Genomic DNA, 19,121 nt, shown 5'->3' with positions numbered 1-19,121 from the left:
GGGAGGCCCTCTTTCTCCCTTTTGTGTACACCTTAGCTAAGTAAAAGATGGGATCAATGTGAAAAAACACAATCAGTACAATGTGTTTTCAGCTGTCGTTTCAGAAAGATGTGTTGTGTCTCTCTCTGGCTCATTGGGTTCTCAGTGGCTCTAGGGTATGGAATTTTTTCAGAATTCCCTCAGGCTGTCTTTTCACCCAGCACAAAAAGAGGTGAGTGTAATAATTAAAATCAGGGCTCGTTGGACTTCAAAAAAGAAAATGCAGCTCCTCCAAACACAAAACAAAAACTGTTTAACAAATGAAAAAACCCTCATCCTTTTAAGATCCCCAGAGAAAAGTGAGCTTGCTGAAGGTCACAGAGCTAGAAGCCAGAGTCTTTTGACATCAAGGATAGTCTTTTTTCAAACATACTGTCCTACTCCTCATTTTAATCAAGGGTAGTAGCAGCCAAAACATTCCAGTTACCTTAAAACAACTAAATATGTTTTTAAAAAGTTTAAAGTTTAGGAAGCACACCCATATATTATCAATGTTAACATTTTTAAAATTGAATTTCATTGGTATACCGATCTTTTAAAGATTACCATCAAAAAGAAACTTTCCTCAACTCATAGGCTTATATAACCCAAGGTCTATATAACTGCACGGATGGATTTTATGTAAACAAGCATTCTACAGGCATTATCTACAAACATACATTTCGGGCCTCCCTGGTGGCGCAGTGGTTGAGAGTCCGCCTGCCGATGCAGGGGACACGGGTTCGTGCCCTGGTCTGGGAGGATCCCATATGCCGCGGAGCGGCTGGGCCCGTGAGCCGTGGCCGCTGAGCCTGCGCGTCCGGAGCCTGTGCTCCGCAACGGGAGAGGCCACAAGAGTGAGAGGCCCGCATACCGCAAAAAAAAAAAAAAAAAAAAACCATACATTTCCCCCAAATACTCCACATCCTTTTGGGGTCCCAGGCACCGGAAGCAGGCTGTTTAGTGCCCACCGAGCCGTGTATTTCCCGAGGCTGCTGCAGTCTCTCCTCTCCTTATGCAATTCACATCAGTTAACAGTTTGCTCAGCAGTCTGGAAGATGCCACAAGATTTCCTACCCAAAGCTTCCTACGGGACTATGAAATAGCAGAAGGTGCCTCGCAAATGGTGGCTAGAGTAGAATGGGATCATTTAAATGATAAGCACCTACTTGCATATGGAACCTTCACAGAGAATTCTCAAATTTAGGAAACTCAAAATAAAGACTGATTTTTCTGTGTGTGTCAATTCTAAATTGCTTTTCAATGTTCGTAACAGGCACGCATTCTTTTCTCTGGTTTATAGTTTATAACAGACATGCGTGCATTACCTTTCCGTGTGTTATGAGTTATCATTAGGGTAGTTCAGAATTCTATAGACTGTATGTTAAGAACAGGTAATCACCTACCATGTGTCCCTGTCGGGGTGCTGTCTATATGTTACTTTCTTTAATCCCCCTAACATTCAGAAGCAGCAGGTGCTATCCCCGTTACCCAGAGGAAGCAATTGCATCTTCCCTAAGATCACAGAGGAGCCAGGGCCAGGGCCAGGAGCTGAGCAGAGAGTGAACTTGAAAACCCGCCTCTTAACCTCTCTGCCTCCTTCTCTCTCTAACCGTGTGTAAAGTGCACAGTGAGTGTCTTTACAGGAGTTCTGATTCTTGCCGATTACTCATGGAAATTTTATAAACCATCCACAGTATAACTTAATATAATATTAGTCAAAGTAAATTGTAATTTAAAAGGACCACCTCCTGTCCCCCAAATTACACAGTTCGATTCAAAAACAAATCTGTTACTGAGCAACATCCATGCCATTGATCTCCATTCGTGTTGATAACTGGGGGTTTACTGGGCCTTGATTTTAAGTGGGAAATGATGTGCTGAGTCACAACACTCAAAGTAGGCACAGTAACATGTTCTCACGCAAACTTCGAAGTCTGAATAAACTGACACTGCAGAGGGGGGCTGTGCTCCAAGATGGGAAATTCCTAAAACAACCAGGGCTGTCCCGTGACACCTGGGGCCATGACCAGCAAGAGTCTGTGGGTGTGAAGGTGGGTTTGCACATCTGTTTGTGTTGAAGGAAGAAAATACAGATGGATTTGCAGCAAAAAAGCGTGGGTCAATTAAAAGCATACCCTAGGGCTTCCCTGGTGGCGCAGTGGTTGAGAGTCCGCCTGCCGATGCAGGGGACACGGGTTCGTGCCCCGGTCCGGGAAGATCCCACATGCCGCGGAGCGGCTGGGCCCGTGAGCCATGGCCACTGAGCCTGCGCGTCCGAAGCCTGTGCTCCGCAACAGGAGAGGCCACAACAGTGAGAGGCCTGCGTACCGCAAAAAAAAAAACAAAAACAAACAAACAAAGCATACCCTACACGATCTTCCGAATCCTCAGCAGACTGCCTGAAAATAGTTTAGAATCGAGCCTGGAGTTGGGAAGATGAACATAGGATGAGTTCTCATGAGAAGGATCTCAGGAGTATCTATCCGTTTGACAGTTTCAAATTGCTGCGTATCTTTAACTCAAAGTTGTGATGGAGATGATCAGAAATAAAGAGAAGGAATTACACAAGCCTTGTTTCTTTTAAATGCGTTCATGCTAGGTCCCTTACCTGCCTTCCACTTGAGAGTCAAGTGTCTTACAACAATTATCCTTTCCACTAGGCCTCCAACACTTCAATATACATTTCTCTGTGGCCACCCTTAATACAGCATATAAGATAATGACCTGCTACATTAATATCCTCTGCTTAAGGGTCAGTACCCTTAAAATTAATTTACTAGCATTTACTGAGTGCTTACTACATGCTAGGCACATTCTAAGTAGCTGAAATGTACTATCTCATTTCATCCTCACAATAACCTCATAGCTCTCATTCTTCCCATTTTACAGATGAGGAACACAGGACACAGAAAGGAAAGTAATTTCTTCAAGGTTACACTACTGATAAATGGCAGAGCTGGGCTCCCTCCCAGGCAGTCCTGATCCAGCGTCCTCATTTTTAACCAGTGTGTAGGCTGCCTTCCTTCCCCATTCCTTTAACCAAATCTCCCCAAGCATACTCAGTCTTTCCACTCTAGGAGAGATGCAGACAGACAGACAGTGGTACACCACTGCTCACTGACCATCCTTGCTGGAAATGTCACGGAGTAGGGACTAGCTACAAGAGATGCCCAAATCAGCAAGACGTGGTCTTCGCTTCGAGATGCTCCTGATCTGGTTTGGAAGATGGACCGATAAGCAAGTGTCACTGCCCAGTAGGATTATAATCGGAGCACAAAGGGCAAAGGGAGCACCGAGGTGGGCACATTACGCAGAATGCAAGTCCTGCAGGATATGCAGGGGTTACCTGGGATGTGAAAAAAGGGAAGGAACGGGGTGGTGGTGCTAAAAGCTGAGTCACCAGGAAGCCTGGCAAACTGGAAGGAGTCGTGACTTCATATACTGGTCAATGAAAACAAAACACAGTTGCCAAACACTTGATTTCCAAGTATATTTTTAAGTCCTGCCAGCATGAACAAAAGCATCAGAGCAATTCTGATGATCTGAAGTGGCCAGTGCTACCACAGAACAAAGTGAAATCACAGAGTAACACCTTCCTAATATTTAACAGTCAACTTCTGTTTTGTTCTTAACACTTGGCACTTCTATGGAATCCCTTATCTGAGAATCTATGAGCCTTTTACCGACATTAATTCATTCTCCAAATAACCTCATGATTGCAATAAGCTTAAGTACACAAACATCTATAATTCATTAAATTAAAATAAGGACAGAAGAGAGAAGTTAAATATCTAGGCAAGGTCACCCAGTGAGATCGATATTCCTTTCAACTTCACCCAGGAAAATGTGTGTAACCTAGAAACGTCCTTCTTGTATTGTCTATTGTGCATTGAACTTGACAGATGACAAGACTGAGGGAATCTATCGGGAAGTAGACAGCTGTTTACTTCTCTAACTACTAAATAACCACAATGATGAAAAGATTTTACCAAAGTAAAACTTAGATTCTAAAGTAGAAACTAACTGAATGAAGAATGCTAGAGATAAATAACTCCATGGTTTTAAAAGCTCTCAAAATACAAAGGCTGGAGTATGATAAGACCCAAATATGAATATCTGAGCCAAAACGTTCATGATAAATCTCATTGACTAAAAGAGAATAAATCTAAGATCACGATGTCCTGTTTCCTCAATTAAGGAAATTGGTTCAGTGCCCCAACTTTGCATGATTTGAAAAGAAGTTTCTTTATGCAAAACAACTCTTTAAGCCAATCAACTCTTCGGAACAGTCTATTTAAGAAAAAACAAAGCAAGACGCTCAGAAGTTAGTGGTTTGTACAACAAAGCCATGGTGGGGATATGTAATTATATTTCAACACAATGATACGGTGAATCACGCTAAGGAGTGCTTGTGACCGTAAGCTTGCAAGAGGATAGATTTTTTATGTGGTAGGTTTTGCTTTAATAAAAAGGAGGAAGTTGGTTTGAAACAGCCCAAAGGGAAGAGTTGAGAAATAGTTTTAAAGGCTTTGCAGGAGCCCATCCTGGAGCCATAAAACATAATCACAACTTGAATGGACACAAGGAAGTAAAACAAAAGGAAAAAATGGAGAAATGGCGGAAACAGCCACAGTCAGGTGAAGCTCTTTAAAGATTGCAATTCTGTCAAATGATTGTAGGCCGGAAGAAAAATCTTCCCTATGAGTTGTGGGAAAGGAAGGGTTTCAGAAATAATTAGCCACTGAACACAAAGCCTACTACTGTTTGCAGCGTGATGGCCACAATCTTTATGCCAGCGATACACCAGAAGACATGGATTCTGTTCCCTCATCAATAAAGCACCTACAGAGTTCCCTGCACATAGTAGGAATGTGGTGGGAACTCTGTGGATGAGCTTAGTTGTGTGTTTCTAACTTAGGCAACCAAGGTGAGTCTTATATAGGGGATGTCCTTGAAATCCACCAAGAAGATTCAATTTACATGTTAGAGAATCCTTAAGAAAAACAGCAACAAGACTATGTTCTGAGGCCTGAACTGTATTCCAGTGCGTTTTGGGACGAGTATCTGCTCACCAGAAATTTTAACTAGAGCCTGTGGCGAGCAGGTGCGCCTCATCGCCCTGCCTAAGGGTCAAACACACGCATGCGTATGCCACAGCCAGGCCATCTAGGACCGGAAGGAGCCACGCTGCTGGAAAAAGATGAATGCATGATAAGGGCGCGAAGAGAAGGGTGAGCCTGCCTCCCAGCTCCGTCCTCTCTGAGGCTTCCTCAGTCTGCTGAGATAATAGAAGGCTTTTCTGCTCATCCTGAAAGGACCAGTTCTACAGATCAGGATTTCACATACCGGGCACCGTGCTAGGCAAGTAAGAGATGAAATAGATGTTTTCTGACCTCAAGGAACTTACCCTCATGCAGATCCATGAAGACACCAAAGAAAGAGTCAGAACCCCCCCTAGAGTGGGGCCCTTATCCCAACTCTTCCAGGGCTGGCCCTGCCTTTGGCAGTGATTCTCCAACATATTCCTCTGTGTGTTCACGCACAAACTACATCAGAGGCACCACTTACTAAGTGCTAGCAAATGCCAGCTAGGAAGCCCTATCCCCTAGAATATGCCAAAATCAAAATCTCACTTTAAAAATTATGATATTTTTTAAGACCTACCAAGGGACTTCCCTGGTGGTGCAGTGGGTAAGACTCCGTGCTGCCAATGTAGGGAACACGGGTTCGATCCCTGGTCAGGGAACTAGATCCCACATGCTGCAACTAAGAGTTTGCATGCCACAACTAAGGAGCTCATGTGCCACAACTAAGGAGCCCTGGAGCCGCAACTAAGGAGCCTGCCTGCCACAACTAAGACCCGGTGCAACCAAATAAATAAATATATAAAAAAAAAAACCTATGGAATCAGTCTACTTTGTGTTGATACCCAATTTGCAGCTTATTAATCTTCCTAATTTCCATCTCATTCTCCTCCACTAGAGGCGTTGATAAAAGGAAAACAGATGACAGCAAGTTAGTCAACTGGTTGATTTTTATAGAAGTTTTATTTAAATAAAGTTTGTGAATTCCTGTAGGTGTCACATGTCATCTTCATGCCTCTTTTCTACCATTGTGGGTAATTAGCATCTGATCATATTTGACAATTCTCAACAGGCGTTGATAATTCCTTGTACATAAGTCATGGAGGGCCTTTCTTTGTGCCAGGCACTGCTGGGATAGAAATGTGAGTGAGCTCTGATCTCAAGGAGCTAAACATGTTCTCAATATGCAGGTTTTCTTTCTTTTTTTTTTTTTTTTAATAAAGTCTGTATTTTTTGCTGTGAAGGACCTGTTATTTGCAAATATTACCAATTTGTAAGCCATGGTGTTTTTCATAATCCCTCACTCTTGTGTTTTTAATGACTTAAGGTAAATTGGCAAATTGTAGGTGTTATATTTTTAAGTCATTGAAGAAAAGAGCTAATAAAGACATCCATAAAGATAAGGTACATCTTAACTACTACACACAATTAAAAAGCAACCTTAATAATAGCTAACACAATACAGTTATTAATACAAGGTTTTTGCTCTTTTCTAATCAGGTCTAAGGGTATATATACACACTCTCTTAACTCTCACAGCAACTCTATGATTATCCTGATTTTTCAGACGAGAAAACAGACAGAGAGAGTAGTCATAGACAGAAAGAGGGATGCTGGTAAGCTCACAGTGGGAATGGAATAGTTCAAAGTAGCACCAAGAATGTAGAAAAGAGGAAAACCTCTCACAGTCCATAATTACTGAACTGAGTTTAACGAAAGTCTGAAAGAATAAGAAATTCCAGTGGTACTAAACTGAGTTAGGTGACTGAGCATGTAGCGAGCACAGAACACAAAGGAAAGGTTTAAGTTACTGTGCAGATACAGATACAGATATTAGCCTCAGCCTTGTGAGAAAAGATGAAAATGATTTTTAAGAGTCTGACAAAGACATCATTAATGATTGTCAGGAAGACAGAACAGTGATGTACGAAAGATAATCCAGAAAAGTCGGCAATGTCTTTAATAAAATAAACTGTGAGAAATATGATTTTGTGGTATATTTATGATATCAAACCCTGAAATAAAAATATCATTTAAGTATAATATTTAAATGAAAACTGATATTTCATTTAAATATCATTAAAATGGTTCTAATCTTCAGGAGAACAGTCTTAGTTTTCATCTCAATGTTTGGTGCCATGCACATCGGTGCAAATCTCATTATCAAAAATCAGGAGAAAGTTTACAAATCAGAACACATTTTCTAACATAGGTAGGGGAGTGAACATTATACTGGGGTCTGAAACAGTCATTTTTGTTTTCCATCTAATAAAATTTCACAGTAAACACTACTGCACAAAAGAAACTTCTTTGATGAAAAATATATGTGGCACACTGTCACAAAAATTACAAAATAGTAGAATATTATATATCAGGCATTTTAGAGTAAGTGTGCTAGAGTTTGGTTGCCTGGTTTGAATCACAGTTCAATCAGCCTATTAGCTTAGTCCAAGTTCCCTTGCACATATTCCTTGAATTCTTTCCCCAATTTAAAAAAAGGGGGTGCAGAGAGAACCTACTTCATAAGGATGTTGTAAGACTAAAATAATAAAATAATATTTGCAATGCTACATGGTAGGGGCTCAACATGTGTTAGCTATTATTTTCATTATATTTCATTATATATACATTTACTATTTATGCATAAACTAAAGACAGTACTAGAAAAATCATTTCCTAAAGATTCCTAAATCCACCAGAAAAAAGTAATGGACCCTGATCAGCCATTTTGGTAATTACTCTTTTAAACTTCCATAACATTTGATCTGAAGACTGAAAGAGAATCCCCAGCCTGGGCGACGGCAGCACACATGCGGCTTTCTACAGAAGTCCGTGGGAATATTCTCACAGGAGACAAAATATTTGATCTATTATTACTTCTAATTTGGTATTCCTTGGGTTTTCCCAATGCAAAGAAATAAGCCTAGAGAAACTATAAAAAGCAACAGCCCATCATTAAAAACCACCACCAACAAACAAACTGGTCTGTAAGTGCCAAACCGTTCACCCGCAGCTGAGACCGGTCACATCTGGGTGTCTGTGCCACTCTTACACCATTTTTTAAAGACCCTGCATCATGTACAATTTCTTTACAAAGGTTTATTAGGTGGAACGTGTTAAGGCCGTGGTCAACAGAACAAATGTAAAAGGCTAACTAAAACTGAAACATAGTATTTCATTCAATATCACTTAAACATTTCTCATCTTCAGGATCACAGTCTCAGTTTTCATCTCAATGCCTGAGATGGAAGCTGGCCCAGAACATCCGGCAAATATCATTTTGGATGGACAACAATTGAGACAAGCTCTGAAGTTTCTGCTGTCATACTTTAGCCTTCTTTCCTCCCCACCTTACACCTCTCTTGCACTTTTCCTCTACGTGACTTCGTACAGTAGATGACCTTCAGCATTCTAAATCCTATGCCTTGAGCTATTTAGAGACAAGACACTATGTAACCCTAATGCAGTAATTCAATGCATCTTTTGCCAACGTAGCATATAAAATGTTTTCTCTTGAATGATGTCATCAAACATCATTTATTAGTATGTCTCACTTTCATAAGCCACGGAGGAAATTTATGTACCTTAATTTAGACGATGATTTTATATCCATTTCCCGTAAGCCACAAGCATACAGACTTAAGAAGAGTACTTACTTTTGCTCCACGAAGAGGGGATCAAAGAACTCCGTTGTGATTTTGTTTGCATACAGGGAACACCCGGTCATTGAGCATAGCCCTGAAGAGCATCAGAAGGAAAGTGCTATGATTACTGGTGTTTCATTAACATCCTGAAGCACCTTGTTTGGAAGAAAGTTACTATTTACCTGAGAGTATGAATACAATCCCAGCCAAACAAGCAATTTTAGCTTTGGCTTTATCTGAGCCTCCGACTTTGGTACATTTCATTCCAAACAGGGCAAATATGGAACCAAAAAAGCCCAGGCTGACGGCGGCAATCATAAGTCCTCTACATGCCTGGATATAACCTGCAATTAGAGGAGGTCATTTACATTAACATAAAACGTGTGGTTGTCCAGGATGAAATTCTCATTTACACTGTCCTCATGAATGAGTGTGCTGCTTTCCGAAAACATAATCACAATGGTTAAAACATATGTTAAGACAAGCAAGAAAGAAAAGCAAGTTAAGCTGTATGGAGTGCCTATTTTACGTCACACACTTTTCAGTTTGGCCTATGCATGATCCTCAGGATATATCTCTGGGTGTTATTATTCCCATATTCACAGATGAAGAAACGGAGGCACACAAAAGTTACATAATGTGCCAGAGACGAGTTAGTAAGGGGTTGAAATGGATTCCATCCAGCTCTGACTACAAAACGCATGCAATACTGCCTTTCACCCTGGGAAACCTCATCTGCCACTATCTCAACCCTGTTACTCCTTTGCACATCAGACCTTTAAAATAGATGTTTTAATGGTTTTGACGTTGTAATCTTTATAATTGAGCAGAGCTCCCACAAAGTCACATCTTCTAATATTAGCGAAAGATTATAAATGAGACTGACTGGAATGTCATCATGAACCATGAGAAGTCTAAATCAAGATGTGTTTTCATGACCTTTTAAAATTTTTCAGGGCACACGTAATAACATCGGGTTTAAATAAGCACTGGTTGGTTCCTAGAAGAATATTTTATAATTATGAAATTAACTGTTTGCATATAAATGGATGCTTTCAAAGTATCCTGAAAGTTTGTTCTGTTGGTTTGTTTGATCATTCCTCCTACACCATTCATTTTCTTAGTCACCTATTTTTATTTGCACAGCCAGGGTGATGGTAAACTTCAGCCTGGCTTTTGTCCAGACACTAACAGATTTTAAGTTAACAGAATTTAAACTAATACATTTTTACCACATGCCATCATTTTCATTTCAGACTGAAACAGTGCCATATTTCAGTTTGAAATAATGATGGCACATACTGGTGTGCTCATTTGTTAAGCAAATGAATGTACATATCTCTCAGGTTTACATTTGGCATTAAACTTTTTAATATGAAAAAACTCATAAGTGCCAAGATACACCAAGTCATTTATTATTGTGTTCAGGCAAAGTCAATAATAAATAATAATTCTAAGGCTACGATAATCATATATTCAGGGAATAATGGGGGAAGGTGGCCTCCAGTCTATGTTTCTCAGGGAAAGAATAAAATTTTAAGTTTTAGTCCTACCCCTAGGATCCATTTTGAAGAGTACCCAGAAGATGCTCTAATTAACTGAACAGATTTAGGCCCCTACAAATGCAGAATGCAATGACAATGATTTTCTATTTTATAGGGTGAACTACTTCCAGACAGAAAATAATTTCCCTGATGGTAAGGCTGTCAAAAACAGCAAAAGAAACTTATTTTTAGCAAAACAGGATAATGGAGGCTTATTTTGGTAGCTATAGTAGTGCTGCAGGGCTATCTGTGTCTGTGGCTGAACAGTGACCCAGCTCTATTTTAAACTTCAACCCTCAAGTCCCCCAACCAGAACCCAGGGAGCAATAGAAGCATAGGGAGAGGAAGCCTGTTAGTTCCCTGCAAGATTAAAGACAGTCCTCCAGGATAACCACAACTGACTCATCATTTACCACCAGAGCTACTGGGACAGTGTGGTTTCATTATTTTTTGAGATTTGTTTTAACCTGTGGTTTTGAGGTGTTTTAGCTGACTCTTACTGCAATCCTAAACAGACAACAAAGTGTGTGTGTGATATAACCTCTATCCTATATTTAAAAAACTATTCTAGAAAACCTTATCATGCACCATAATTTGCATTTATTTTAGGAATCTTACAGGCTTTATGTACAGAAAACACGAGTCTTGCAAAAGGTTAAGTCTATGGTCTGATCACTAACAACATGAAACACATTTTCCCAAATGGTACACAGTGGTCAGAATCCCAGGCTGATGAATTCAACCCTTAATGTGACTGGAAAAAATAACAGTAGGCTTTAAACTTTAACCACTACTCATACCATTTTTTCCCTGAGTGTCTCACTCAGTTCTCCGGTCTCAGCCCTGGTACCTGCAGCAGGATCAGCTCTGCCCTCTCAGCACAAGAGGAGAGATAGAGAGCAGGTTCTGATGAGGTCAGGTCCTTCCTCAGAACCAACCAGAACCCTGATTTGGTGGGGAAGGTAACTCTCTCTGGTGTGGGAACAGTAGCAATAAATTGCTAACTCATCGCATACATAAAAGAAGGGTTTAGAGTTCCTGGGGATAAACTCCTCTGTCAGCCATAGATGGAATCGAGTTGTTGGTAAGCCTGAGGCCTGTAAATTAGGGGCTACCAGTCCTTAAAACACTCACAGACTCAAGCCTTGGGTGACTTCCCACAAACCCTCTCAGAGTTTATCTTTTGCAAGGCAGACCTCTACAACCTTGCTTTTTCAACAGTTCCGGAGGTCAAAACTTATAAGTAACACCCTCAAGTGAAGTGGTGGTAAAAACCTAGTCAAGGAGGCCATTATTTTTGACAGGTCTAATTTACTGACACCGTTAATAGCTAATTAACACATTAAAGTGCTGAGGCATGAACATATTTGCTCAGAAGTTCTCTGAAGTATAATTTATAGTTAACTCCTTTGGAAGAAATGGCAAACATTCCCACTAACAAAAATAGATGGCATATACTAAAAAAAAAAACCACCTGGCTCAAAATGCTCAGCTGCAGTTCAAATGGTGCTTTGAAAGGAATATGGGTTAGCAATAAACAGAAATCACCAGCTCATTCAACGGTGAGTTTTTCAATTAGTAAAATAGTGTGACTTTAAATTAATGAATTCTGTTGGAGGAAAACTTCAAGGTGTCCCTTAAAAGTTCAATGTTTTCCAAATGTACCTTATTTTCCATTTCCAACTAGCAAAAATGAAAATATCCACTTGGTGGAGACAATTCCCTAGCAGTACACTTGGTAGCTGCTGATTGAAGGAAGAAAAAAAGGATGTGCTTTCTTATGCTAGTAGCTTTGAGTACTTTTTGCAAATCCTTTGAGAGAAGGGTGATATGAGGGTCAGACGTGAACTCTGAATTTCACCTCTGGTTCTTCTATTTACCTGCTGTGTATCCCCGATTGTATTACCTAATCTCTCCAAGCCTGTTTTCTCATCTGTAAAACCCAAGGATAACAGCACTTCCTTCACAGGAGGAATATGAACCAAGCGTCTGGTGAGTGGTAAGAAACACATCAAAGCTTCCCTTCCATAACACTAAGATTGATTCTAAGCAGAAATTAGAGTTGGAATCCTAACATGGCATAACATTAAACCTGCACATTTAGCTTTTTCCTTGTAGGGAGAACTGGGGTAACAATGATACCCCCTGATGAAGAGGAATCAGAGCTTTGACCTCACATAGGAGATTCAGAATGACTCCATCATCTGTGTCCAAGAGGCATGTTCTTTCACTTAAGACTAGACAGGGAGAGCTGTGAGCCTTCTCTCTCCTTTCTTGGATTTTTCTGCTTGGTTTATATAGGACTGGCCTACTCAGGCCTGTGGTCACCACAGCCCCTGGCAACATGGCTTTCTCCCTCCACTTCAAGTGCAATAACCAGGAAATCCACATGCAGCATGCTGTAGGCAGGGCCTGCCTTAGGCCCAGCAACCAGCAGATGTGGCTGCCCAGAAAATACATGGCAGAGCGCGAACAAGCAGAGGGGCCTCCTCTTTGGGGGAACTGACTTCTCTCCACATGAAAATGAGGCTGTGTGGCTGAACCCCCCAAAATATTATTCGGAGAGATGATGAAAAGTAAGTTTATAACTTTGTGATAGGCAATGCTTTCTTAAGCCACAAAAGCCAAGCCAGCAGGAAGAGACTGATAACTATGATTATAGTACACATTTCAATGTTTTGTATGAGAAAAGACATCACACATTTAAAAGACAAGCAATGGGCCAAGACTGCAACATATATAACAAATCAAGGACTGATATCCAGAATTTAAAAAAACACATCATTTAAACCAAGAGGAAACAAAAGAACCATGGGCATAAGATATGGACAGGCAAGTCACACACACAAAAAAAAGGGTCAATAAATACACGCTAAGGCGGGGTCAAAATCACAGTGATCAGGGAATAAAATAATAACATGATAGGACGTCACCCATTAAACTGGATGAAACACTTAGTGGTGAGGATGTGGAGACACAGGTATTCTCATACACTGTTGGTGGAATGTAACTGGACAATTTAAACTGAATAATAAAATGAATATTCTACTGCTCTGACAATACTATTCCTCAGTATCTACACTACAGATACACATATATGCACAAAGAGGCAAATAGAAGGGTTTTCAGTAAAGTGCTAAGAACAGTGAAAAGCTAGGAAGGGTCCAATGTCCAACAATGGGTAAGTCGTTAAATAAACCAGTTTGTCCAGAGTAATGAATACCATGCAGTTGTTAAAAAACAGTTACTTCAGGGGCTCCCCTGGTGGCACAGTGGTTGAGAGTCCGCCTGCCGATGCAGGGGACACGGGTTCGTGCCCCGGTCCAGGAAGGTCTCACATGCCGCGGAGCGGCTGGGCCCATGAGCCATGGCCGCTGAGCCTGCGCATCCGGAGCCTGTGCTCCGCAACGGGAGAGGCCACAATAGCGAGAGACCCGCGTACCGCAAAAAAACAAACAAACAAACAAAAAAAACCAGTTACTTCTATATGTACTGACTCGTAAAGCTATGTTATTAATTTTAAAACAATGCAGAACAAGAGGTGAAGTCATTTACGTCTTTTAAAGTCATTTTCTAGACACACGAGCACACACGGAAGGCCATTTTGCGAGCTGGGTTGTATACAAATGTCACGCCTCCTCTCTAGGGCTGGATGGTTGAAGGCTACGCTCTCCTTCCTCCTCATTACCCAACCTGTCCCCAAATCTTGAGACCATGACGTCCATTCTCAGCTCAGACACATAAGGCGCACACTACTCTGCACCCAATAACCTTCATGGAGTATTCATCTCTCCAGCCTCTCCCTTGTCCCCCAGCTGTCCTGTAGAAGGAAGCGTACCTATCTGGCAGGCTATCTCGGTGACGGTACAGTTACAACAGAAGAATGTGTTTAGGACAGTAACTGTCAATCCCATATTCCTGAATGCAAATCACAGAAACAAGAGCCTGCCTGTTCAAACATCTACCTGGATGTGTGCTCTGCAGGGCACAGGAAATTCAACCGCAATTCTAGGGAATCAGGAGTGTACCAGCTACTTACTGTACACACACCAGGACACAGACCCAGGTGTCACTCATCTAAAACCAGACACGTATTCCCTTATACGGAGTTTCCATCAAATACCTCCATTCAGCAGCAGTTTGCTTGTCGTGGCAAGCACCGTCTTAGGGGGATTAAATCTTGTCCTTTATTTACTCAGTTATGCAAATAAAAGCTTGCAGAGCAGTAATAAAAGAAAAAGAAAACACCTCAAATCGAGAACTAATGTAAATGACTCTCAAGTTTCTGCGGGATCCATCTACTCATGTGCTGTAAAATCCTGAAGAAAGGAGCCTAGAACTTGAGCAATCAGTGTGACCGGGTTTGACATCCACTGTCAACTAAAAAGAGCCAGTCTGAAACTAAAAAGAGCCAGTTTTCTTCGCGAACACCTGTTGTTCTAATACAATACAGTATAGAGCGCCGCTAACAAGAACTATGTAGAAAACAATTAACAACGCTGAGGGAGACGCTGAGAACGGACTTGGGAGGCGCGACACAGAACTTGTCAGTCTCCCGCACAAGATTCCTGCTGGCCAGAATTCTCTACTCTCTGCGGCACAGGCTAGGGCTACTTATGTTCCTAACCTTTAGAGGCAGAGGTAAAGCCCAGCAGACTCATTTGTAGATGCGGGGCGGGGGCTTTGGAGCGGGTGCTCCTGCAATGTTTCCTTTCCCCCACACACACACTTTTAAAAGAACTAACGAAATGGCTAAAGGGAGTTCAGAGCAAGCAGATTTCGCTCTGACAAGTCCATTTTAATCAGAATCCAGCCCTTCTGGGTAGTAGTGCTGGCTGGAGAAGACAAGCCCCCTCTCGTGACTCCGTGTCCTAACAGTCCCCAAGAGGGGGGGGGTCCCACTGCCCTGTCCTCGACTCTCGAGACAACAAAGCTGCTTCCCTCCATCCCCGTCGCCTGAGAGTCACCCACCCCACCCAGGCCTGTCTGCGAGCCCCTCTCTCCCACCCCGGGGTTCCGGGCTCGGACAGGCGCCCCCCGCGGAACAGACATCCGGGGAAGACGGGCCACGGGCACCGGGGACTCTCCCCGGCTCCTTCAGGCACTGAGGGGGAAAGCGGGGCCGGGCTTCGGAGGAGTCCGGCCCGGGGGTCCCGCCGGGGGTCGTGGGGTCAGCGGGCGCCCCGCCGGCAGGCCGGGGAGGAGCGAGGGGCGGGGGGCGACGGGATGCAGACCGTCTAGCGCCAGCATGGAGGGGAAGTCCTTGCAGTTGGAGACGCCCGTGGAGTCGGTAACGCACATCTTCCAAAGGTTGGCCCAATAGGTGGCGGTGGTGATGACCGTGCCGTCGATGGTGGACACCTTCCAGTAGTCGGTGGGCAGCGTGGAGGACACCAGCACCCAGCCGGAGATGGAGACCATGAAGGCAATGATCTCCGACGCCGTGCTCGCCATGCCGCCCGCTGTAGCAGCGTTCGCTCTCGCGCACCTGCTCGGCGCCGCGACCCCCGCGCGCCCAGCCGGGCGGCTCCGCCCCCTCAGCCCCCGCCCACCCCGTCCCGCCCCGCCCCCTGCAGGCCCGGCGCTAGGGGGCGCGCGCGCCGACCCCAGGACGCGCCCTCTGGGGCAGAGAGGGCTCGCGGGGAGCTTTTACGGTCGCCACCTGGGTTCTCTCGAGCCAACTGGCCCGGCGCCCGCGGTCTGGAGGAACGCACGCCTGCGCGTCCCTGTGGCCCCCCTACCCCCCGCGCCCGCATCCCCGGGGCCGAGGCACAGCCGAGATCTGCTCTCCAGTTGGACAGACTGGCAGCCGGATGTGGACAACTTGCTGCGTTCGGGCCCCCTCCCCTCCCCTCCCCTCCCCTCCCCTCCCCAGCCCCTACCCATTGGCAATAGCTTGGCTTCTAGGATACCTTGTAAAAGCAGAGCAGAAAAAGCCTTTTGTGCGCCTGGAAAGGACACCAACTGCTAACGCAGCCCTTGGCCCGCTGAACTCCAAAGGTTTAGTGCCACGCTCTTTTGGGCGACCCAGTTCGGCTTGTCAAGGAGGGACCACTGCGGTTCTGGGCTCGAAGTCGGCCTTGCGCTAAAATTCTGCAGTTCCTTTTGACCCGGCGGTTTGCGGAAGGTCACTGTCAAGAGGTGCGTGGCACAAACCTAAGTTCAGAACAGCAGCCTATGGAGAGACAGGCTGCGTCGGGGCCTTGTTTACAGTCCTGGTCGTGACTGTTCCAGCCACAATGCTGGCCTGCTGATACCAACGTACTACATGTAGGAACACGTAGGACGTGCGTTTAAGACGTTTCTCCTGTGGGTCCGTTCCAGCTGCCAGTTCTGAGTATCTTCTATGAGCCGATGGGCTGTCACAGCTGCTCTGTATCTTGTTTAACTTTTTTTTTTACCACCTCCACCTTCTGCACCTAATTGAGGAATAAGCTCATTCCTTCATTGCTGTTTCAAAGCAAACTTAAAGATCAGGGTGTACTTTTGGCTCCAGAGTTCACATAGTTGAGCATAAATGAGAGAACCAAGACTCTGACTTTATTATGGGTTTATTATTTGTCCGTTTAAAGGTCTTGCAGTTCGTGGCATGAACTTTCAGGATTTACTTCTTCCCCAAAGTAACCAAGGTCTAAAACCTCTAAATCAGTTCTGCTATAATAACGCTAGTTGCTAACCCCCAAATTGCAGGGACACTTTGGTTCATTGTGAAGAGTTTCTCAATTCCCCTTTGTCACTTAAACAAAACAAAACAAAACCAAATTGGTACAGAATGAAATTAGAGGTGATTCAACATCTGTGAAGAAGAGAGGAGGTTGAATTACAGAAACATCAAAACAGATTTGGGAGGACCATTGGAGATTGTATGGATATACTCCACACTCAACAAATCATCCTATTTCTTTTTGAACTTTTGAATTTTATTTTATTTTTTATACAGCAGGTTCTTATTAGTTATCTATTTTATACATATTAGTGTATACATGTCAATCCCAACCTCCCAATTCATCCCACCACCACCACCCGCCCCCTGCCACTTTCCCCCCTTGGTGTCCATACGTTTGTTCTCTACATCTGTCTCTATTTCTGCCCTGCAAACCGGTTCATCTGTACCATATTTCTAGGTTCCACCTATATGCGTTAATATACGATATTTGTTTTTCTCTTTCTGACTTACTTCACTCGGTATGACAGTCTCTAGATCCATCCATGTCTCTACAAATGACCCAATTTCGTTCCTTTTTATGGCTGAGTAATATTCCATTGTATATATGTATCACATCTTCTTTAACCATTTGTCTGTTGAAGGGCATTTAGGTTGATTCCATGACCTGGCTATTGTAAATAGTGCTGCAATGAACATTGGGGTGCATGTGTCTTTTTGAATTATGGTAGTGGGATTGCTGGGTCATATGGTAATTCTATTTTTAGTTTTTTAAGGAACCTCCATGCTGTTCTCCATAGTGGCTGTATCAATTGATATTCCCACCAACAGTGCAAGAGGGTTCCCTTTTCTCCACACCCTCTCCAGCATGTTGTTTGTAGATTTTCTGATGACGTCCATTCTAACTGGTGTGAGGTGATACCTCATTTTAGTTTCGATTTGCATTTCTCTAATAATTAGAGATGTTGAGCAGCTTTTCATGTGCTTCTTGGCCATCTGTATGTCTTCTTTGGAGAAATGTCTTTTTAGGTCTCCTGACCATTTTTTGATTGGGTTGTTTGTTTTTTTAATATTGAGCTGCATGAGCTGTTTATATATTTTGGAGATTAATCCTTTGTCCATTGATTCATTTGCAAATATTTTCTCCCATTCTGAGGGTTGTCTTTTCGTCTTGTTTGTAGTTTCCTTTGTTGTGCAAAAGCTTTTAAGTTTCATTAGGTCCCATTTGTTTATTTTTATTTTTATTTCCATTACTCTAGGAGGTCAATCATCCTATTTCTAGAGATAATATTCAGTTCATGCTCTAACCTTCTGGACTTCAGATTCAGTGCATGACAAGGTGTGTGTTCTGGTTCTGTTTCATACTAACAGCCTTTTAGCAAGTTTTTGTTTCTACTGAGCCCAAATCTGGCTGTCTTTAACGTCCATCCAACTGCCATGATTTGCACTGAGATGACACAGGGTAAGTCCTACTTTTGGGCCATGCAGCCGCTCTTGGGAAGTGTGTTTGTGTGTGCATGGCCATCTCATGGCTTGTGTGAATGGGAATACGGGTGAAGACCCGTTTGCTTAGTGGGATGCAGACATAGTTCCACTACTGTGCTCCTCTTGGTCCCAGTTTGTCCTGTTGTGTCATGTTGGGTTCATGGGGGGGTCAAGCTTAACACTAGCTTGGGAAGCACCTACCTAACCTCCTCCTTCTCATCTTCCCTTATATTCAAGTCAGTCACCTTTGAGTACTGACAACAACTGTGCTCTATTCTTTTGTATGATTTGCCTTTATAAAGTGCTTTTATTGTCTTGGTTTCTTGTCCTCCAGCATATTTCCACTATTATTTCTGTGCCATATTTCTTTCTGAATGATATGCTTATTTCTAATCCAATTTACTATTCAGAAAACACAAGAACTCATGAACCAGGACATTCCTATGGAGTTTCCTAAAGTTAAAATTTGCACAAATGTTGGTTTTATACTTTATTTCCTGGTCTTGTTTGAGTGTCTTTGTTTGCTTTTCTTCTTCATGGTAGTTTCTCACTAAAATTGTTGATTCATTTTTTTGCAAGACAAAACCCTGACTTACTTTTGACACAAAAAAGTCTAGTGTTGTGACCTTGAAGACTCACGCAGCTCCTAATTTATCAACAGATTGGTTGTAAATTCCAT

At 42.9% G+C, this 19,121-nt stretch overlaps 1 protein-coding gene across 6 annotated transcripts in view; it reads right to left on the bottom strand.

Moving 5' to 3' along the window:
• CLDN10 (claudin 10) overlaps positions 1–19,121 on the bottom strand; it is a gene marked incomplete at its 5' end in the record, with an annotated part of 92,253 nt that overhangs the window by 7,365 nt on the left and 65,767 nt on the right. For 4 of the 6 annotated variants that reach the window (XM_081215004.1, XM_081215007.1, XM_081215005.1 and 1 more), the window contains 2 exons: positions 8,762–8,843; positions 8,932–9,093. In XM_081215004.1, the coding sequence (XP_081071130.1) occupies positions 8,762–8,843; positions 8,932–9,093 (244 nt within the window). Of the gene's footprint in view, positions 1–8,761; positions 8,844–8,931; positions 9,094–15,527; positions 15,763–19,121 lie in introns of those variants that run through there. The other 2 variants (XM_081215003.1, XM_081215006.1) reach the window with 1 other exon arrangement.

Source organism: Mesoplodon bidens, assembly GCF_964165515.1.
Source record: "Mesoplodon bidens genome assembly, chromosome: 17".
NCBI lineage: Eukaryota > Metazoa > Chordata > Mammalia > Artiodactyla > Ziphiidae > Mesoplodon > Mesoplodon bidens.
This window is presented reverse-complemented; position numbering and strand designations above follow the sequence as displayed.